Source organism: Scyliorhinus canicula, chromosome 20, assembly GCF_902713615.1.
Source record: "Scyliorhinus canicula chromosome 20, sScyCan1.1, whole genome shotgun sequence".
NCBI classification, from domain to species: Eukaryota; Metazoa; Chordata; class Chondrichthyes; order Carcharhiniformes; family Scyliorhinidae; genus Scyliorhinus; species Scyliorhinus canicula.
The window spans coordinates 36288789-36312674 of NC_052165.1; the positions used below are offsets into that span (position 1 = coordinate 36288789).

A 23886-nucleotide genomic window follows, 5' to 3' on the forward strand; every position below is an offset into this window, starting at 1 on the left:
ATAAGAGACCATCCCCAGTGAAGACTTGACACAGACAAGACTTGGTGACGATCCAGAGATTGACGGAAGAGGGTGTGCGAGAACCATCTCCGCACCCGCAGACAGTGGAGACTCTGAACTGGATCCGCAGCTTGAGAGTTCATCGCCACGGGTAGTATTAGAATCTTGGGCAAATAATATGCAAATACTATGGGATAGTTACTGTTTGTAAACAGTATGGTACTTGTGAATAAATTTGTGTTGAACAGTGAACCTGTTTTTGTTCTTTGCTCATCTCACAAATAAGGACACCTGGGTAAAATGTTTTAAAATAAACTGGTCAAAATGTCTCGTAATATAGACAACAAGCCATAAACGTAATTGTGGCTTCTCCTAGCAAACGCAACTGAATGCTATTCTCGCTAATGCCACAAACTGGTCTGTCACAAAGCAAGTCTTCCAAAATTATCCCAAACTCGCAATGTTCAGATAGCTGGTGCAATTCAGCAACAAAGTTAGCTAGACTGTGAAAAGGACAATGGAATTTGAAACGTTGTTCAAGTACTGAGGTCCTAGGTTTGTGAGGATTCTGAACGAGTGTAAGTAAATCATAAATGAAATGCTCCTTAGTTTACTAGCTTGTAAATAGTTGGCCCACACTGGAGAATTTTTAAAAAATGTTTGAAAAAATCTAAATTCAGAGCACCCAATTTTTTTGTTGCCCAATTAAGGAACAATTTAGCGTGGCTGATTCACCTACCCTGCACATCTTTTTGGGGTGTGGGGGTGAGACTCACGCAGACATGGGGAGAATGTTCAAACTCCACACGGACAGTGACCCGGGGCTGGAATCGAACCCAGGTGTTCAGTGCCGTGAGGCAGAAGTGCGAACCACTGTGCCGCCCCATGGAGCATTTTGTAGCTGCTCTGGAATCCAATTTGCTATGAAAATAAAACTGCTCCAACATTTCCACATATTCAGTAAAGTTTGCATTCTCTTCCAAAGTCACTGAAAGACCCACAACATAGCCATGGTGCTGTTAATTTGGTGTTGAACATGCAGAACCCTTTCTATTCTTGCTGCCAAAAAGCAAATGATTATACCTGAACAATCTTTTACATGTTGATAGTCACATACTGCTTTGAATCCTCCTCGAGCAAGATATCCCTGGATCATGTCCAGTTTTGAAAACATCTTGCCTCTTGCAAGGGTTGGAAACAGATCTTGTACCCTCAGCAATGGGAAAGCATCCAGTTTGGAAACCTGATTAATGTTAAGTGCGTAATCCCCACATATGTGCTGTTAAGGACAGGAACAATTGGAGCTGCCCAATGTGAAAACTGAATGAGCTCAATGATTCCTAGCCCTTGAGCTGCTCCAACTCAGCTTCCATTTTTGCTTTGATATCTGGTTGTAGCAGATCCCGGTGAGACTTTGGTCTCTACCCATCGATAAGTCAGCTAATGAGAGCCCCATAGTTGTTTGTGATGTGCTACAATATTGAAATAAGAATAAGAATTTGGTCCCTAAAGTATCAGCTGCCATCCTCTTCAATCCTTCCTTCAATGTCTGTACAGCTTGTTTTGCCGAACCATTTGAAAATGGATTTAAAAAGGTGCGATACACACATGGCATACTCCATTCCTTTGCAAAAACCCTTGGAACAACTGGCTTGTAAATGTTGTACCATGATCAGAAATTAGAGAATCTGGTAACCCATGAGTTTCAAAGACTTGCATAGCTTTTCTATAGTATTGGGAGTGGTAATGTTGCCCTTATATGCTGCCTGGTGACTGCCAGTGATGGGGATGTGCTGAGCATTCTCACATCTGATGGCTCGCCTCCGAAAGACAGAATAGGCACTTTTAGCCGAATTTAGCCAACAAAAATTGGACTAAAACATCCCTCCACCCTTAACAATAAGAAATACAGCAAGGATGCCAGGAAGCAGTTCAAGGGGCTGCAGAGACACCAAAAACTGCCGCAAGGGACAGGAGCGGCGAGCAAGCGGATCAGCAGCCCCCGAGAGAAGGAGACTAGTGATCCAAAAAACGGGCTTCGCCCGGCCAGGTGACAGATGGAAGACATGCTTCACCGGGGAACTGAGGATATGAGACTATCTTAAGGCTGAAATAAAGGTGTCATTCAAGGTGGCTGTGGTGGAGGCGCTGGCCACCATGCAGGTGACCCTCGACAGTATGGGAAGGAAACTGGAGGTCCAGGGTACCACAATAAAGGAGCTGGAGAAAGCCTCGAAGGACCAGAGCAACTGAATCGTTGCCCTGGCCTTTCTATTTAACTGGTGCGCTCTGGTGTGTGCCTGGCACATCCAAAGAGTTTGACAAGGAATATAGGTAGGTTAAGTGATTGGGCAAACATTTGGCAGATGTGTACAATGTGGGATAATGTGAGATCGCTCATTTTGGCAGGAAGATTAGTAAAGCAGATTTTTTAAAAAAAAAATCTAGAGACTGCAGGATGATGAAATAGAGGCAATCTGGATGTTGTTGTACATGAATCACAAAAGGTTAGCATACCGATGGTGAGTATTTAGAAAGTCAAATAGAATCTTGTTTTTTCTTGCATAAGGGAAGCCTTTCTACAACTGTACAGTGCATTGGTGAGATTGTACCTGGAGTATTGTATATAGTATTGGTTGCCTTACTTAAGGAGGTATATACTTGTATTGGGAGCAGTTCAGCAAAGTTTGTGAAGCGGATGCCTTAAAATGCTTCCAGTCCGGGCAACTCTTGCATAAATCTCCACTCCAGTGCAATCAGCAACTAGCTTTTTGGCAGGAGTTGTGATCTAAAATGGTCTGTCTGAAAGAGCAGTAGAAGCAGATTTAGTCGTAGCTTTTAAAAGAGGGAGTTTGATAAATGTTCAAAGGGGAAAGATTTGCAGAGGTATGGTGGAAGGGGAAAGAGTGGGAATTATTTGGATTTATCATTCAAAAATAGCCACCATAAGCATGATGGGTTAAATGGCTTCCTTTTGTGCTGTGAGATTCTATAAAGAGATTGTCTTAGGAGGGAGTTGGTTGGGCTTTTACTTTATTGGAGCTAAGAATGAATGAATGAGATCTGATCGAAACATACAAGGTTCTGAGGAAGCTTGACAGGGTGGATGCTGAAAGGATGTTTCCTCTCATGGGGAATGTAGAACTAAGAGACAAACATAGAAATAAGGGCTCTCCCATTTGAGATGCAGAGGAGGAGGAATTTCTTCTCTCAAAAGGGATATTCATTTTTGGAATTTTGTTCCCAGAGAATAGAGTGGGCTTGGTCACCTTGTCTCACTCTGCCTTGAATATAGTCATCAATAGGGGTCAAGGGTTATGGGGACAGGCAGTGTAGGGCAGTTAAGGCCACAATCAGATCAGCTATGATGTTATAGAATGGAGGAGCTGGCTTGATGGGCCAAATGGCCCACTTCTGATCCTATTTCTTATGATCTAATGGTTCATTGGCCCATGAGTTGTACCTAGTTTCAGATAATGCTATGTTACTTTGTGTCTTGTTCGAATAGTTTCATTTCCAGCTGTTGCACTGACACCCACATTTTTCCTGCATTTCAGAGTCAACTATGCATGTCTTAGATCATTTTTAAAATTCTCACACTTTGGAATGGATGCATGGAGAAGGGCAAAGTCATTGCATCAAAAGAGCCCTGTGTAGGTTGGGAATTTTTGGTTCATCTTTACCACCTTAAAGTTCACTTAGTTTTTTTTTAAAAAAGGAAGTTACTTGACTATATTATTTCAACTGTTCTGGTCTGCTGTAAAAGGTGTGTGTCTGTGCACATGCCTCTGTCTGCGTGTGTAAACTGCAAATTAGCAAACCACTGCTTAAACCATGGTAATGGAACGCCACAAGGTTTTTTTTGTGCGCTTGGATTTAAATGAATACCAGCAAATTGAGAGTGATGAATTCAGGGCAACGGGTAGATGGACCGAGTGGAGTATAATTGTTAACCAGAAAAGGGACATTGAGACAGTGTTAGCAAATTAATGTGAATCAACATATTTTTAAAAAATGTATTTAAGTGATGGGTGGCCTAAAGACTTCAGGGTGAGGAATATGAATATGAAAAAAAAGTTCAATACAAAAGGTCAGTAGCGAAGGCAATGACTGGAAAATTCTCAATGGACTAGAAGGACATTAGAAAAAAGAACAAAGCAGACATTGGAAAGAAAAACTAAAGCCAAGCTTCTGATGAAGTCAAAGAATGTGGATAGATAGGCAATCTCAGGCACTGTAACTAACACCTTAACTCCTGCCCCTCAAACAAAAACCTAAAAACTATTCAATACAAAAATAACATTTAGATTGCATCAGTGTCTGGAAGCAATGCAACCATAAAGGTGAATGGTACGGTGTTAAAGACATATCAATGTACACTTGGACATTTTATTCTTAAGCCCACAAAATGATCCAAAATAACGAAAACTTCTGCTGTGAGATATTTAATTAGTTTGTTCATAAATGTCAAACTCATGAAATGTAAGCTAGTTGATTATTCCTATAAATATCGATTACAATTAATAAATATAGAAATGTCTGATGAGTTACCTTGGTAATGTTGTAGCAGCTTGTTAATACGAACATCCCAAAGTTTCACAGAATTATCTGTCCCTGCTGAAGCTATACAGGTGCCACTGGGGTTAAAGTCGACAAAATTGGCAAACCTGGATTATAATAAAACATCACACTAAGTATCTGTACTTAACAATTTGGTACTATATCACTTGCAGCAAACACAATGGTGGAGTTATTACAAATATTTAGATCAAACAGAAAGCATTCAAGTGCCCATCAAGTATGACAGACAAATGCAAAAATATTCCACAAAAGAAAAAAAAAAATCAGTAAGAGACCGGGGGTGGGATTCTCCGACCCCGCCGCTGGGTCGGAATGGGAGCATCACCAGGGGGCAGCGTAAATCCCGCCCCCGCCAGCTGCTGAATTCTCCGACGCCGGAGATTCGGCAGTGGCAGGAATCGCGTCGGTCGGCGGCCGCTCGTAGCGACCCCCCCCCCAGCGATTCTCCGACACGCGATGGGCTGAAGTCCCGCTCGTTCTATGCAGGTCCTGCCGGCGTAAATTGGACTAGGTCCCTTACCGGCGGGACCTGGCAGCGTGGGCGGGCTCTGGGGTCCTGGCCCACGATCGGACCCCACCGATCCGCAGGCGGACCTGTGCCGTGGGGGCACTCTTTTCCTACGCGTCGGTCGTGTAAGCCTACGCGATGGCCGGCGCGAAGGTGAACCTCCCCGCACATGCGCGGGGATGACGTCAGAAGCCGCTGACGCTCCCGTGCATGCACGGAGCCGCACCGGCCGGCGGAGTCCCTTCGGCCCCGGCTGGCGCGATGCCAAAGGCTTTCCACGCCTCCCAGCGGGACGCAAATCACTCTGGCGCCAGCCTAGCCCCTGAACGTGCGGAGGATTCCGCACCTTTGGGGCGGCCTGATGCCGAAGTAGTTCACGCTAATCCGTCCCGCCGGGTACGGGAGAGTCCCGCCGCGGAAGACTAAAATTTACAACCAGGGCAGTTCATAAGTAGCTAAAATTACCTGATTTTGTCAAGCAAGTGCAGTGGCATTAGAAGAGGGTGAATGGAGTATCAATATAAACTAATTTAGATTGTTTTATGATGCAACAAGAGTTTGGAAGATTAAGAAGAAATGTTAACTTACCCTTTGTGATCAGTGAAGGTATTGATACATTCTCTCCTTACTGTGTCCCATATCTTAACAGTTCGGTCATCACTACAGGAAACTACAAGCCTTCCATCTGGAGAAAACCTAATGATCAAAGTACCAGTAAAACACTTGGAAGAGTTAGGCTATTTCTTTAAACCTTGTGAAATGACTTGTACGATTGAAATCAGGGCCCTTTATAGATAATGATAATAGATTTGGTTGCAAGAATGCTCAACCACCTGTTATGATCCTAGTTGATGTTATAACTGGGTGGCTCAAAGGACCATAACTTTTATTTATTAAAATAAAACGTGGAGGAACAATCACAGGACCGTGAATTAGTTTTAACAAGGAAAAAACATCAAAAGTTGGATTACAATACAATACTCTTTTACTCTCCCCTTAGCTTAATTGCAGAGATTTTAAAATGAGATTGCAAAGTACACCTTAATCTGCAACAGTCTCATTAACACAAAATCCCTTTTAAGCAAACAAGATGACTGTGGAAAAATATACTCTCCACCCTGAACCCCAAGCGAATATTTGTGGACATCTCCTCAGAATCCTCCCAGATGACCGTCACGTGAGAATTTCTAAACTCCACTCCCAAAAACACACTTTTTAAAAAAAAAAAATTTGTCCGGCTGGTTTTACTCTTATTTACACCCACTATACCAATAACCCTTTATGGAGAGTTTAAACTTAAATGGCAGGGGATGGCAAAGGAGAAGGAAACAAGGACAAAAACAAAAGACAGAAAGGGGACCAAGAAACAAAAGTGATGGCAGAGAAAACAAAGGGTCAGATCCAAACAGAGCCAGAGAAAAATATTGGGAGTGAGACATGTAAAAAAGACAAGCTTAAAGGCTTTGTTCCTTAACGCGCAGAGTATTTGCAACAAAAGCGGGTGAACTAATCCTTCAAATAAATGTAAACAGGTATGATTCAAATCAGGATTATGGAGACATGGCTGCAAGGTGACCAGGGATTAGAACGGAATGTCCAGGGGCAGTTAATATTTAGGAAGGACAGACAAAAATGAGATCGCGGTGGAGTGGCAGTGATGGTTAAAGGGGAAATTAACACAATGGTGAGGAAGGATATTAGCACTGACATGTGGAATCTGTTCAGGTAGAGTGGAGAAACATCAAGGGGCAAAAAAACACAAGTGAGCATCATATATAAACCCCCAAACTTCATTATATTGGGAATGGCATTAAACAGGAAATTAGAGACACGTGCTATAAAGGAACATCTGTAATTATGGGCATAATTAATTGTTTTAATCTGCATATAGATCGTCAAACCAAATTAGCCATACTATAGTAGCGGAGGAATTCCTGAAGTGTATACGGGATGGTTTCCTGGGCCAATACGTTGAGGAACCAACTAGAGAACAGGCCATCCTAGATTGGGTACTGTGTAATGAGAACGGAACCATTATTAATCTACTTGTGCGAGACCCCTTAGGGATAAGCAACCATAATGTGATAGAATTTTTCATAAAGATGGAGTGTGAAGTAGTTGATTCTGAGACCAGGGTCTTGAATCTCATTGAAAGGAAACTAGGATGGTGAGGCGCGAGTTGGCAATGATCGATTGGGGAACATCTTAAAAAAGGATTACAGTGGACAGGCAATGGCAAACATTCAAGGAGCGCATGGAGGAACTGCAACAATGTTTTTTCACGCTGGCACAATAGTAAAATGGGAAAAGTGGCCAATCCATGGCTTACAAGGGAAATTGGAGATAGTATTTGATCCAAGGATGAGGCATACAAATTGGCCAAGAAAAACAACAGGTCTGAGGATTGGGATTGGCTTAAAATTCAGCAAAGAAGGACCAAGGGATTGATTAAGGGGAAAATAGAGTACGAGGGTAAGCTTGCAGGGAACATTAAAAACTAACTGTAAAAAAAAATCTATATGTACGTGAAGAGAAAAAGATTGATGAAGACAAATGTAGGTCCCTTACAGTCAGAAACAGGGGACAAAGAAATGGCTGAGCATAGTGGTTAGCATTGCTGCCTCATGGCATCGAGGACCTGGGTTCGATCCCGGCTCTGGGTCACTGTCCACGTGGAGTTTGCACATTCTCCGTGTCTGCATGAGTCTCACCCCCACAACCCAAAGGTGTGCAGGGTAGGTGCATTGGCCATGCTAAATTGTCCCCAAATTAAACAAAAACAAATAATAAGGAAGTGGTTGAGCAACTAAACACATATCGGTCTTCACAAAACAGAAATGTTGGGGAATGCAGGGTTTAGTGAGAGGGAGGAACTTAAGTAGATCAATATTAGTAGAGAAATGCTGCTGGGAAAATTGCTGGGATTGAAGGCTGATAATCTACATCACAGTACTTAGGGAAGCGACTCGAGAAAGAGTGCATGGTGGTCATCTTCCAGGATTCTATAGACTCATCAGTTCCTGCAGATTTGAGGGTAGCTAATTAAACCCCACTATTTAAAAAGGGAGATAGAGAGAAAACAGGGAGTTATAGACCAGTAAGCGGGACGTTGGCAATGGGGAAAAATTCTACAATCCATTATGAAATGATTTTATAGCAGAGCACAGAAACAGTGGCAGGATCGGACAGAATCAGCATGGATTTAAAGGGAAATCATGTTTGACAAATCTACTGGAATTCTTCAAGAATGTACTTCTTCAAGAAGTGACGATGAGGAACCAGTGGATGTGGTGTATTTGGACTTACAGGAAACCAAGAGTAGGAATTAATGGGTCTTTTAAAAATTGATAGGCAGTGATTAGTGGGGTATCGCAGAAATCTGTGCTAGAACCCCAGCTATTCACAATATATATTGATGACTTAGATGAGGGAACAAAATGTAATATCTCCAAATTTGCAGATGACTTCAGTTGAGTGGGAGGGTGAGCTGTGAGGAGGATGCAGAGATCCTTCAGTGTGATGTGGACAAGTTGAGTGAGTGGGCAAATGAATGGCAGATGCAGTACAATTTGGAGAAATTCGAGGTTATTCACTTGGTAGCAAAAATTAGAAGGCAGACTATTATCTGAATGGCCATAAATTAGGAGTGGAGAATGTGCAACGAGACCTGGGTGTCTTCGTACACCAGTCACTGAAGGTAAGCATGCAGGTACAGCAGGAGGCAAAGAAAGCAAATGGTATGCTGGCCTTCATTGCAAGAGGATTAGAGTACAGGAGCAGGGATGTCTTGCTGCAATTATACAGGGCCTTGGTGAGGCCACCCCTGAAATATTGTGTGCAGTTTTGATTCTTATCTGAGGAAGAATGTTCTTGATCTAGAGGGAGTGCAGTGGAGGTTTACCAGAGCGATTCCGGAGATGGCAGGACTGACCCGAGGAGAGATTGAATCTGTTAGGATTGTGTTCGCTGGAATTCAGAAGGATGAGGGGGGGTCTCATAGAAATCTATAAATTTCTAACAGGACTAGACAGGGTAGATGCAAGAAGCATGTTCCCGATGGTGGGAGTGTCCAGAACCAGGGGGGTCACAGTCTGAGGATGTGGGATAGACCCTTTAGGAGAGATGAAGATACATTTTTTTCACCCAGAGTGGCGAGCTTGTGGAATTTGTTACCGCAGGACCGCAGTAGAGGCCAAAACATTGTAAACTTTCAAGATGCAGTTAGATACAGCACTTATGGCAAAAGAAATCAAAGGATATGGGGGGGAAAGCAGGATTAGGCTATTCAGTTGGATGATCAGCTATGATCATAATGAATGGAATAACGGAAGGCTCAGAGGGCCAAATGGCCTCCTCTGGCTCCTATGTTTCTGCTTTAAACATACACAATGACAGCTTTCACGACCTTCTGGGATAGAGAATTCCAAAGATTCACAGCCCTCTGTGTGTAGAAATATTTCTTCATCTCGTGCGTAAGTAACAAAACCTCTGTATAACAGTATGAACTTCTTGCATACTAGTAATGGATGCTTACCACATGAAATAAAAACATTGCCCAGGAAAGTCTTGAATTCAACAACTTTTAGGCATAGTGTATTGAATGCTTAATTGAGCATTCATAATGCAGCTATGGCTTAAATTAGCAAATTGAAGAGATTCAAAGTTCTAATTCTCTAATCTGACCATTTCACAAAATGACAATAAAAGAAAAATGTTCAGAATGAAAGTTCAAAATAAATATTTTGATTCAAGTTCAAATCAGATGCCTATTGTGCAATGACACCCAAGTCACTATACAAGCACTACTCAAAAAAGAAAGTGCAAATACTAAGCCAACTTCATGATCAGACTTTTAATTCTCAGTCTATTTGTTAAAATAAATTTACCTGGCAGAACGAACCCAGTTATTGTGCCCTTTAAGGGACAACAAAAATCTTTGTTGATGTGCATTCCACACCTTTACCGATTTGTCATCAGATGCTGTAACCAGGAAATTCTCATCACAGGAGAAGTTCACACTGCGGACTGCGGCACTGTGGGCTGTGAATGCAGTCGATGCTCCTTTACTGAGTAGAAGATAACAAAATCACTTCAGTGTCTTCTAAAAAAAGACGCACAAATAATGCAGACTAGCATCACAACCCGATTTTGATAACTGTCAATGCCTATAAAGTGTCAAAATATACCCTTCTACTATTTTACCTTTTAGGAGGAAAAATCACTACTTTCAATGTAGAACCAGATTTAGAGCAACTATTTCATGTGAAATGTTAATCTCTACGTATGGTTACAGAATAAGTATACTTGCTGAAACTGGAGTTCTATGTTCTAAACATAGCTGTAATGTCAAATTCTATCAATGCAAGTGCTCTAGTTATTATTCTTCGAATTCTCACAGTAAACATTGCACCGAGGGACCTACATTTTGAATGTAACGGTTTGCACTGGTGTTAAACAGATATTAAGAAGGAAAGCCAACATGTACTTGAAAAACCATTTGATCCACAAGATCTCAAATATATAAAAACTAATACTTTACAAAATGGTTGGACAGAACGTTATAATTTCGCCCCCCCCCCCCCTGAAAACACAAATCGGTAATAGGTGAAGAGCAAAGTAAGTACATTCTGGGAAAATTCCTTTAACATATTTCATTTAAGTTCACGCTTCATAAATCAGAGCTGAAAATAGCATTTCTGCCAAGATGACTTCATTCTGGAATATTGTCTTGACAGATTTGCAGTTCCTTTACAGTCAGCTTTGGAGACTGCAAAATACCTGCAAGAAGCATTTTACTTGAGGAAATCACTTCACATCCCACAAGGCCACATATCGTAAAGGCAAAAATAAGCGACAGGCACACTTTCATATTTCAACTCAAATATTCAACACATTAAATGCAAAATTAAGCTTGTAACAATCAATAAGGTTACAGCAGCAGAAAACAAAACAATCACATTGGTAGGAAAGTTAAAGCAATCTCCCAGCTTGTCTGATCAGCCATTGGGTGCCCTGCTCATCTTTCCTCACACTCTTGGGTTCTTCCTTGTTTATATTTGCTCGTCCACCCAACTCTGAGCATACCCATACGCCCCAAATGTTTAAATCCTGTCTCACTAAAAAAGAGAAAGCTTTAAAAAAACAATTCAAAGAAAGCTATAACGTGAAGTGTAGAGCGAAGAGAAAAGGAGAATGTAAAAGTGGAAGAAAAATAGTATATCTATCTTTATGTGGATGAGAGAAAAAGTGTGAAAGGTAGAGCACAATAGGAAGTCTGAGGTGCAAACAGAGTAATGCCAAGGAAGATCAACTGGTTTTGAAGTTTGAGCAAAACTTGTACAAATTTCTTTACTTTCAGTATTACAATGCAATCTATAACCCGTGAACAATATCTGTTACATGTAACAAATATTTGTACATTATCAGATTAAAGGCTCACCAGCATTACTCACACATTTGGAGTCCAGAGTCGAATAGTCTTATCTCGTGAAGCAGATGCCACCAGCTGGCCTGACGGGGAAAACTGGACACACATAACAGCATCTTTGTGTCCTGTAAATCGGTAAGCTCTGGTTTGCGGCTTCAAGTTCCATATCATTAGGCATTTGTCAATTGAGGTAGTCGCTTCAGAAAATATAAATCACCAATATTAAAACTTCGTATTTTCTGTCTGGGTTCCTTACAAGTGCTCAGACCACTCGTCATGTGGGTGCTCTCTTATGTCAGTTCATAAAAAAGTGTGATTCAGGGCATATAACAATATCCAAACTTGATCTTTTCAAAGTTTGACTGAGCAAACATTTGACTCTAGAAATTGTTCAGCTACTTCTCAGTAAGGTGAACAAACAAAATGTATAAAGCAGCCATTGTCCAAGTGCACAAAACAACTATTAAATCTGGTTATGCAATCCCGATATACAGTCGGGAGGGAATTGCCCTGGAAATCATCTCTGGACCCCATGAAGTCTCATGTATCAGGTTAATCATGGGCAGGAAAACTTCCTGCTGATTACCACAGACCCCTCACCCGCCCCTACCACACCCCCCACCCATCACCAAGAGTAGCGTGGTAGCACCACTATTGACCGAGCTGTTGGAGTCCAAAAGCACATAGCTGCTGGATGGAGTCTACAGGAGGTGGTAAGGGAATCAACAGGAGGGAAAAACGTACTGGGATCTCACCCTCACCAAACTGCCTGCTGCAGACACATCTGTCCATGACAGTATTGGTGGAGTGACCATCGCATTTCCCTAGGGAAGTCAAGTCCCATCTTCAAAAGGGAGGATATCCTCCATGTTGTGTGGCACGAGTACAGGAGAGCATAGAGAGGTATGCATCAGGCATACATTAAAAAAAAATCAGATGTCAACCTAGTGAAGCTACAACACTACTTGCATGGCAAAGAGCCAAGCAATTCCAGAAACAATGGATCAGATCTGTGCTCAGAGTCTTGCCACATCTGACTGTGAATGGTGAACAATTAAAAACTCCACAAATAGCGAGAATGGGGAGTCTCCACAAATATCCCCATTCTCAATGATGGAGGAACCCAGCAAATCAGTGCAAAAGACCAGGCTGAAGCATTTGCCACAATCTTCAGCCAGAAATGCTGAGTGGATGATCCATCTTGCCTTTTCTGGAGGTCCCCTGCATCACAGATCACAGATGCCAGCCTTCACATGATTCAGAAACGGCTGAAAGCACTGGATACTGCAGAGGCTTTGGATCCCTGGTAATATTCTGGCAATAGTACTGATGACTTGTACTGCAACCATAGCCAAGCTGTTCCAGTACAGCTACAACACTGACATCTACTCAGCAATGTAGAAAATTGCCCGGGTATGTCCTGTAGACAAAAAGGAGGACAAATCCAACGCAATCCACTACTGCCCCATCAGTCTACTGCCAATAATGATAGTGATGGAAGGGGTTATCAACAGTGCTATCAAGAGGCACTCAGCAATAACCTGCCCATGGATGCTCAGTTCTGTCAGTGTCCCCAGCTTCTGACCTCATTGCAGCCTTGGTTGAAACATGGACAAGAGAGCTGAACTGCAGAGGTGAGGACAAGAGAGCTGAACTGCAGAGGTGAGGACAAGAGAATGACTGCCCTGACATCAAGGACACATTTGACTAGAGTATGGCACTAAGGAGCCCGATCAAAACTAGAAACAATGGGAATCAGGAGGAAAACTCTCTGCTGGTTGGAGTCTTACCTAGCACAAAGGAAGATAGTTGCGATTGTTGGAGGTCAGTATCTCAGCTCCACTGCATCTTGCTGGTGTTCCTCAGCAGTATCCTAGACTCAACCATCTCCAGCTCCTTCATTAATGCTCTTTCTTCCATTATAGGTAGAAAGTGGGGATGTTCGTTTAAAATTGCATACTGTTCAGCACTGTTAGCAATACCTCAGATACTGAAGCAGTCAATGTTCAAATGCAGCAAGAAACGGACAATATCCGGGCCTGGGCTGAAGTGGCAAAGACCATTCTCGCCACACAAGTGTCAGGCAATGATCATCCCCAACAAGAGAATCTAACCAGTGCCCCTTGACATTCAATGGCATGACCCCACTATTAACATTCTAGCTGGACAAAATACTATGGCAAAGAATCGTTCAATGGCGAACTCACCACCTTACTCCCCAAAGCCTGCACACAAAAGGCAAGACAGGAGTGTGATGGAATAGTCTCCGGATGAGTGCAGCTCTAACAACATTGCATAACAACGTGTAGGACAAAGCAGCCTGCTTGAGTGCTTGTGAATGGGGTACCCTTGACCCTCTCCACCACCAACAGACAATAGCAGCAATACAGGAACTCACCAAGGCTTCTTAGACAGCACCTTCCAAACCCATGACCACTACCATCCAGAGGGTCAAAGACAGCAGATACATGGGAATGCCAGGACTTGAAAGCTCCCCTCCAAGCCGGTCACCATCCTGATTTGGAACTACAAATCACTGTTCTTTTTCACTGGGTAAAAATCCTGGAGCTCTCTCCCCAACAGCACTGTGGGGGTCACATGGACTGCAGCAGTTCAAGTCGGCAGCTCACCACCACGTTCTCAAGGGCAATTATGGATGGGCTATAAATGCTGGCTTAGCCAGTGAAATCTACATCCCTGATTGTAAAAAACAAAGGAACCTGCCATAATGAGCCTGCGACAATAGGTCATTTTAACTAACCTCTAGCAATTCTCCACGTTTTCTAACCTTTATCGTAGCGAGTGAAAGCCCTTACCAGCATTCTTTTTTTTTAAACAAACCTGGTTGTTGTAGTAGTCTTCTTGCTTCAAACACCCAGTGTGTGGCATGTCCTCAAGACCTTAATTATAGCAGAAATCAACATTCTGACACAAATGGGTGAGAGATTATGTTTTTCAAATTCACTTATGTTTAGTCTTTGGGGTTAAAGATTTTTTCCATTCAGAATATTAGTTAAAACTTGAGTGAACAGAGTTTGTTTTAAAAAAAATTCTCCTGGGGCAAAACTCTTGGAATAATATTCCAGTATGTGAGGGAGGAGGTAATTAAACCTAGTTTAATGGTTCTGCTGTAGAAGTGCCATCTTTGGCCTTTTTTTTTAAACAAAGGGAAATGGAATTTATTATTTTTTTCATTCTGGTGTAGTCTCTATTTTTCCCTTAGGGAAGGCAGAGAATGAAAATGCTTGGCATATCCTAGAAAGACACAGAATTGCCAAGATAAAGAGAGGACACCAGAAAGAGCAGAAAATAGTCAACCCATGGAAACAGGAAGAGACTGCAGGGGTACATCATTGTATAGTGCAATAGAGCACGTTGGGACACATTAAATCCTCATGCACTGGAAAAAGGACAGTGACATAAAACAATGATATACATTTTGCAGCTTTGAAGTTATATGGAATTGAAAGATTGCTCGTGAGGGCTTTCACTCGCTAACTTTGTTTCTCTCTCCACCAATGCTGCCAGACCAGAATTTTTCCAGCATTTTCTATTTTGTTTCAGATTTCCAGCATCCACAGTATTTTGCTTTCATGCTTATATTTACAAGGTCATTTATTACTTCTATGCTAGTTACATCATTTATAATGCCAATTGCAAGGAGTTTGTTGATTCCCAGCAAGACTTAACAGTTGATAAATAATGTATTTTCTTCCTTGTTCCTTATTCTGTAGCACAGCCAGAGGCCTAGCTAATCACTTGCTAATAATGTACTTTGCCCTTCCATATGGTGCATCGAGACACTTGATTAACTTTTACCTACCATTTGACATGTAAAGCCACACATTTCATTGCAAGTCACTGTTCTGTCGGCTTTCTCTATGCTGCTTTTACACATTTGTCATTTAGTTTTACAAATTTTTATTAGTTTTCAATTGAGAATAATGAATACCAAAAAGAGTGCTTACAAGAGCGATTACCTCATTGACAAGCTCCAGGAACGTTATAAGTAATTGAAATGGAGCTTAAGTGGTTTACAATCTTGGACTGTCTCCTGAGATGAGAACCTTTCGCCTTTTGAGTCAGAAACTGGAGGGGTCAAGCCTCAACCAGGGAACTTCGCCACATAATCATCAGGATATTGCATGAGATGCTGTTACTTGTGCGAAAAAATTCAATGAACACCTCCTTTGTTCCTTTTAGATCTGGTAGAAATTAAAAATCTCAATGCAGAATTTGAAAGTGCAAGGAATTGGATTGGATTGGATTGGATTTGTTTATTGTCACGTGTACCGAGGTACAGTGAAAAGTATTTTCGTGTGCTTCGTGTTCAGTGTTTACCCAACTTTGAGAAACATAATTCATCTCATTCTTAATGGGGTACAAAAAATAGTTCTCATATTTACTTTATGATCCTTGGCTAGACCCCCAGGTTGTTGTTGAGATCCAGTTAGGGATCAATAACATTTTGTTTAAATAGGCAATTTACTCCCCGTGTGTGCATGGGTCTCACCCCCATAACCTAAAGGCGTGCAGGCTAGGTGGATTGGATGCACTAAATTGCCCCTTAATTTGGGAAAAAAGAATTGGGCACTTTAAATTTATTTTTTAAATCGACAATTTACATTAGCCTGATATTCTAACATTCAGGGCAAGTATCAGGTAAATATGAATTAACAGTCAATCTGGTAGAACACAATAAATGACAAATGCAACTATGGAATCAGTTGCGGATGTCTCGACAATCTACCTAGATGTTAGTCACATCTAGCTTCCATCCCTTGACAAAGGATTCTTGATTTGATTTGTCACATGTACCGAAGTACAGTGAAAAGTATTTTTCTGCGGCCGAGGAACGTACACAGTACGTGCATAGTAGACACAAGAATAATCAACAGGGAACATTGACAAATGATACATCAACAAAACAGTGATTGGTTACAGTGCAGAACAAGGGGCCAAACAAAGCAAATACATGAGCAAGAGCAGCATATGGCGTCGTGAATAGTGTTCTTACAGGGAACAGATCAGTCCGAGGGGGAGTCGAAGCTGTTCCTATGTCTGGATTTGCAGGTCTTCAGAGATCTGTAACTTCTGCCTGATGGAAGGGTCGGGAAGAAGGCATGCCTCTGATAATGCTGTCTGCCTTCCTGAGGCAGCGAGAGGCGTATACAGAATCAATGTGGGGGTGGCAAGCTTGTGTGATGCATTGGGCTTTCATCACAGTCTGCAGTTCCTTGCGATCTTGGACTGAGCAGTTGCCATACCAGGCTGTGATGCAGCCGGATAAGTTGCTCTCTATCGCACATCTGTAGACGTTTGAGAGAGTCGATGCAGACATGGCCAAATGTCTTTAGCTTCCGTAGGAAAGAGACGTTGTTGGGCTTTCTTGACTCTTGCGTCAACGTGAGTGGACCAGGACAGACTGTTGGCGATGGTGACGCCCAGGAACCTAAAGCTATCGACCATCTCCAATATCTGTGCCTGGCCATTGGATTGATAACTAATTTGCCAGGGGTTTAAAGAACTGAACTTTTACTTTCCATTTTTCCAATTTGCCAGGCTATAAAGAACTGAACGTATTCCACTTTTCCAACTTGCCAGGCTATAAAGAACTGAACTTTTACTTTCCACTTCTCCAGTTTTACCAGGATCTCTCATAATTATATTCTTACATTATTGGTATCATCTTGGAAAATTGTAAAGTGCTTGCATTATTTTTTTAATTCAAAGCGCTGTATATAAGCAAGCTATTGGTGGTCCAGTTCCACAGCTCCAATATCCTATCTATAATGGGGTGACCAAAACGGTCCATAGAACAGACATAACCACATCGTCCTTGAGCCAGATAACTAGTTTTCAATTACACAATAGACTATATTTAGAGTAAGCAGCAATGAATGGTCTTGTCAGGGCAGCACGGTGGCCTAGTGGTTAGCACAACCGCCTCACGGCGCTGAGGTCCCAGGTTCGATCCTGGCTCTGGGTCACTGTCTGTGTGGAGTTTGCACATTCTCCCCGTGTCTGCGTGGGTTTCGCCCCCACAACCCAAAAATGTGCAGAGTAGGTGGATTGGCCACGCTAAATTGCCCCTTAATTGGAAAAAATAATTGGGTAATCTAAATTTATTTTAAAAAATAAAGAAAAATGAATGGTCTTGTCAGAATAGAAAAAAAATCTTCAAAAGTTGATTAAAATCCTGGTGAAGGTTGTTGCAAATTTAGTTGTACTTGGTATTTTTAAAGTTTAATTTTATCCCAATTCTGGTTGGTCACCTGAATAAATCGATGGTACATATTATTAGAAAGATAGAAAATAGATCTAACCTGCACCACCATTCAATATGATCATGGCCGATCATGCAGATTCAGTATCCTACTCCCGCTTTCTCTCCCTACCTCCTGATCCTTTTAGCCACAAGGGCCACGTCCAGCTCCCTCTTGGATATATCCAACAAATTGGCCCCAACAACTTTGTGATAGAGAATGCCACAAGTTCACAACTGAGAGAAGTTTTTCCTCCCCTCAGTCCTGAATAGCTTACTCCTTATTCTTAGGCTGTGAACCTTAGTTCTGGATGTCCCCAACAACGGGAATATTTTTTCCGCATCTAGCCGGTCCAGTGCCGTCCGGATTTTATATATGTTTCTAGGAGATGGCCCCTCATCCTTCTAAACTCGAGTACAAGCCCAGTCGATCCAGTCTTTCTTCGCATCAGTCCTGCCATCCCACGAATTAGTCTGGTGAACCTTTAGTGGACATCCTCAATAGCAAGAATGTGCTTCCTCAAAATTAGGAGACCAAAACTGCACACAATACCCAAAGTATACAGGGCCAACTGTAGCAAGACATCCCTACTCCTATACTCAAATCCTCTCGCTATGAAGGCCAGCATCCCATTAGCTTTCCTCACCACCTGCTGGACCTGCATGCCAGCCTTCAGCGACTGTTCCACCATGACACCCAGGTCTCATTGCACTTCTAAACTGCCACCATTCAGATAATAATCTTCCTCCTGTCTTTGCCAGCCAAAGTGGATAACCTCACATTTACCCACATTATATTGCATTCGCCAAGTATTTGCCCACTCAGCCAGCCTGCAGCCTCTTTGCATCCTCCTCACAGCACACACTGCCACCCAGCTGTGTCATCTGCAAATTTGGAGATATTGCATGCAATTCCTTTGTCCAAATCATTAATGTACATTGTGAACAGCTGGGATCCAGCACTGAACCCTGCGATACCCCAATAGTCACTGCCTTCCACTCTGAAAAGGACCTGTTTATTTCCGCTCTCCTTCCTGTCTGCCAACCAGTTCTCTATTCACGTCAATACATTACCCCCAATACCATGAGCTTTAATTTTGCTCACTATCTCGTCAAAAGCCTTTTGAAAGTCCAGATACACAACATCCACTGGTTCACCCTTGTCCACTGTGCCGGTCACATCCTCAAAAAATTCCAGAAGATATGTCAAGCATGATTTCCCTTCAGTGAATCCATGCCAACTTGGACCGATCCTGTCCCCGATTTCCAAATGCTCATTTATTTCATCCTTAATAACTGGCTCCAGCATTTTCCCCACCACAGATGTCAGCCTAACTGGTCTATAATTCCCCGTTTTCTCACTGCCTCGTTTTTAAAAAAGTGGGTTACATTAGCTACCCTCCAATCCATCTTCCAGAGTCTATAGAATGCTGGAAAATGATCACCAATGAGTCCATTTGTTCTTAAGTACTCTGGGATGCAGAGTAATAAGGATTTCTTTCAGTTCTTCCTTTACGTTAGACCCTCTGTCCCCTAGTATTTCCGGAACGTTATTGGTGTCCTCCTTCGTGAAGACAGATCCAAAGTATGTGTTCAACTGGTCTGCCATCCCTTGGTTGCCTATTACAAATTCACCCGATTCTAACTAAGGGACCTACATTTGTCTTCACCAGTCTTTTTCTCTTCACATATCTTTAGAAGCTTTTACAGTCCATTTTTATGTTTCCTGCAAGCTTACTCATTTTATTTTCTCCTTCCAGATTAAACCCTTTGTCGTCCTCTGCTGAATTTTAAATTTCTCCAGGTCCTCAGGCTGGCTGCTTTTGCTGGTCAATTTATATGGCTTCTCTTTGGCTTAGATTTAAGACTTCAATTTAATTGACTTGGATGTCAACCTAAAGATCAGAGCTTGATTTTATTAAAACTTTGATTCTTATTCTATGTGAACGAATACTGGAAGGCGCATGTAAGAAACAACAATAAAATTAGGAATGAAAAAGCCTATGAAGCGATTTGAAGTTTAAACACAGCAACCTTCAAACAATCCTCAACACTGAAACCAGTGGAGCTTGAAGGGGAAAAGGCGATAGTGGTGCAGCAGTGAGTGTACCCATCTGAATTATAGCTGTAAAATGGTTGACAAGGATAAAAGCAGTATTGCAGAACTCCAGTTCTGAAGTGGTAAACAGGAGTTGTGTGACAGTTAAGAAAAATGTGGAGGTGAAAGAAGTGATTTAAAAAAAAAAAACTTTTGAGTACCCAATTTTTTTTTCCCAATTAAGGGGCAATTTCGCATGGCCAATCCACCTAACCTGCCCATCTTTGGGTTGTGGGGGCTGAAACCCACGCAGACACGGGGAGAAAGTGCAAACTCCACACAGACAAGGACCCAGGGCCAGGATCGAACTTGGGTCCTCAGCGCAGTAGGCAGCAATGTGAACCACTGCGCACCTTGCTACCCTAAGTGATAGCAAACCTTTGGGAAAGTTTGGGAATCAGGTGACGCGTTGGTGGTAACTTGGTAGTACGCTCTTGAGCTTGGCTTGATTGAAGTCCCCAGCTACGATGAACAAGGACTCGGGATGTTTCGTTTCAAGGCTATTTGTGGTGGTGAATATTTCGTCCATCACGATTTTCACGTTCGCATGGGGTGGGATGTAAACTATCGCCAAGATAACGGAGCTGAACTCCCGCAGAAGGTAGTAGGGGCAATATTTTAGCGTCAGGCATTCTAGGTCCAGGGAGCAGAAACTCACCAGTGTTACTACATCTAGGCACCAGGAGGTATTGATTAGGAGGCGGACCCCCCTCCCCTAGCCTTGCCCGAGGCCGCCGTACAATCCATTTGGTAGATTGAGAAGCCCTCTGGTTGTAGGGGCACAGTCCGGTGAAGCAGGACTGAGCCACGTCTCCATGAAACAGAGCACACAGCAGTCCCTTAGTTCCCGGCTGGGTCACTGTCTGTGTGGAGTCTGCACATCCTCCCTGTGTGTACGTGGGTTTCCTCCGGGTGCTCCGGTTTCCTCCCACAGTCCAAAGATGTGCGGGTTAGCCATGCTAAATTGCCCGTAGTGTAAGGTTAATGGGGGGATTGTTGGGTTACGGGTATACGGGTTACGTGGGTTTAAGGAGGGTGATCATTGCTCGGCACAACATCGAGGGCCGAAGGGCCTGTTCTGTGCTGTACTGTTCTATGTTCTCTTTGAAAAGTGAGTCTGGCTTTAAGTTCTTCTAGCTTGTTTTCTAGAGACTGGACATTAGCTAGGAGTAAGCTAGGCAGAGGGGCTTTGGGGCCGCGTTGTTTCACTCTCACCTGCAGGCCTGCATGTTTTCCAAACTTCCTGGAATGACTGCTTGTTTTCGAGCCAAGGAGACAATGAGAGTATCCGGGGTTACGGGTATAGTTCTGTCCAATGAGGTTCTTCACTCTGGTCGGTGTGTGGATGGAGGATTTGTTGCCATGCTTGCGGTTCCGGTGTTGGAAGATGGGTCTGCGTGGTCGAGTGTTCCGGGTCACTGTCGGGCTGCGGTTTGTCTTCACAGGCCGGTGGATGTCCAGATCACGCTCCGGCGTGGATGGGTTGAAGGCCGGTAAATGGATGAAGTCTCTGGGGTCACGGTTGCAGATGAAGCAATGGCCGGGTCCGTGTGTTGGGGTCTGCAGGGTTCTTGCCAGATCTGATAACTTCAAAGACTTGGCACAGGCACAGACTTTTGGTACCTTCGTAAATTGATTCCTAAACTGTCACAATGGTTCAAGATCACTTCTTTCATCTCTCCACAGTTTTCTTACAACAGTCACGCAACCCATGCTTTTATCACGTCAGAACTGGAGTTCTGCTATACCCCCCCCCCCCCCCCCCCCCCCTCCTTATTGGCATCTGTCAACCATTTTATTTTACTTTCATTTTTCCAATTAAGGGAAATTTGGTGTGTCCTGCACATCTTTGGATTGAGTGGGTAAGTCCCACGCAGACACAGGGTGAGTGCAAACTCCACGCAGACAGTGACCCAGGGCCGGGATTGAACCCGGGTCCTCAGCGCAGTGAGGCAGCAGTGCTAACCACTGCTCCACCGTGCCGCCCCGTCAAACATTTTAAAACTACAAGTCAGAGGGCTACACTAAGTCCTGCACTACCTTCGCCCATGTCCTCAAACTTCAGTGTTTTAAAAAATATATACATTTAGTGTGCCCAATTCATTTTTTTCACAATTAAGGAGCAATTTAGCGTGGCGCGTGGCCAATCCACTTAGAGTGCACATCTTTGGGTTGTGGGGGCGAAACCCACGCAATCACGGGGAGAATGTGCAAACTCCACACAGACAGCGACCCAGAGCCGGCATTGAATCTGGGACCTCGGCGCCGTGAGGCAGCAGGGCTAACCCACTGCACCACCGTGAAACCTCCTGGTTTCAGTGTTAAGAACAGATTGAAGGTTGTAGTGTTTAAACTTCAAGTTGCTTCATAGGGTTGCCCATTCATAATTATATGGTTGTTTCTTACATGCGCCTTCCAGTATTCCAATATTACAGTATGCTCAGCAACTATTCAGCCTCTCTGTAAAGCATATTTTATATGTTATGAGCACTATAGAAGTACACTGTGTCTACACAATTGTTTTAATGCAACTGTTGAAAACAATACAAAAGCAAATAACCAATAATCAAAAAGTTTGTGTTTTAAAAAATCCAGCTCTGATCTTTAGGTAGACATCATAAGTTAATGCAATTGAAATCCATCAAATGATATTACTTTATAAAGACATTCTTCACCAATAAGCGATTTACCATCCATTTGGTAGCACGGTAGCAGTGGTTAGCACAGCTGCTTCACAGCACCAGGGTCCCAGGTTAGATTCCCCGCTGGGTCACTGTCTGTGAGGAGTCTGCACGTTCTCCCCGTGTCTGCGTGGGTTTCCTCCGGGTGTTCCAGTTTCCTCCCTCAGTCCAAAGATGTGCAGGTTAGGTGGATTGGCCATGCTAAATTGCCCTTAGTGTCCAAAAAGGTTAGGTGGGGTTACGGAGATAACAGAGATAGAACTATGAGCCGTTGCAGGCTTGATGGGCCAAATGGCCTCCTTCTGCACTGTAACTTCTATGATTCTATGATTTATTCATGTCACTAACCAGAATTAAGATAAAATAAAAAACTTAAAAAATTTCAAGTACAACTAAATTTGTAACAACCATCACCAACAGGATTTTTGATCAACATTGATAAGCATTTTCTTACAAAAAGAGCATTCCTTGCTGCTTACTCTAAAATATAGTCTATTGTTAATTGAAAACTAGTCATCAGTCTCGTGTGGTCTGGTTATGTCGGTACTATGGACAGTTTTGGTCACCCCATTATATATAGGATATTGGCGCTGTGGAACTTGACCACCAACAACTTGCTTTTATAAAGCGTTTTGAATTTAAAAACATACAAGCATTTCACAATTTACCAAGATGATACCAATAATGCAAGAACACAATTATGGATGAGAGCCTGATAAAACTGGAGCAGTAGAAAATAAAAGTTCAGTTCTTTATAGTCTGGCCAACTAGTTATCAATCCAGACAGCCTACATATTCCATTATATCCAGGGATGGAAACTAGGCGTGAAAAAGGGGAAAAATCTGTACAGACTGTATAGTTGATTTTTGGGAAGCAGGTTTCTTCGGGTGTTATTCACTGTAACCTGTTTTGATAAATGTTTGTAATAAAATATATTTTTTTAAAAAGAATACAACAGCCCAGTCATTGTGCAAGAAGACTCCTAATGATGGAGCACTTTTGGGAGCCGTAGTCTCCTGCCGCTCCCACGCACATAACACATCAAATTATTGTGATTTAAACAACAAACCTTATTCCAAAATATTTTCAGAAAGAATGCCATTTAATTTGCATTTCAATGAATAACTACCAGTCTCCTGGGAGAGCCTGTTCCATAGATTGGCTACTCACTCACTAAAATATGGTTTACACAGATTAGCTTTGAATTCAGCCTCCTTCTAATAGTGTCCTCTGGCTTTACTGTTCGAGACAAGGTGAAATACCCCCCCATGGCTAATATTAATTAGTCCCTTTCGAACCCTAAAAACATATCATATCACTTCACA

At 42.6% G+C, this 23886-nt stretch overlaps 1 protein-coding gene across 11 annotated transcripts in view; it reads right to left on the bottom strand.

The window, feature by feature from the left end:
* LOC119955270 (POC1 centriolar protein homolog B-like) overlaps positions 1–23886 on the bottom strand; it is a 121302-nt gene that overhangs the window by 79744 nt on the left and 17672 nt on the right. For 10 of the 11 annotated variants that reach the window (XM_038781335.1, XM_038781339.1, XM_038781336.1 and 7 more), the window contains 4 exons: positions 11542–11713; positions 9976–10155; positions 5678–5785; positions 4552–4667 (listed from right to left, as the gene is read on the bottom strand). In XM_038781335.1, coding sequence (XP_038637263.1) covers positions 4552–4667; positions 5678–5785; positions 9976–10155; positions 11542–11713 — 576 coding nt within the window. Of the gene's footprint in view, positions 1–4551; positions 4668–5677; positions 5786–9975; positions 10156–11541; positions 11714–15496; positions 15722–23886 lie in introns of all 11 variants that reach the window. The other variant, XM_038781334.1, reaches the window with a different exon arrangement.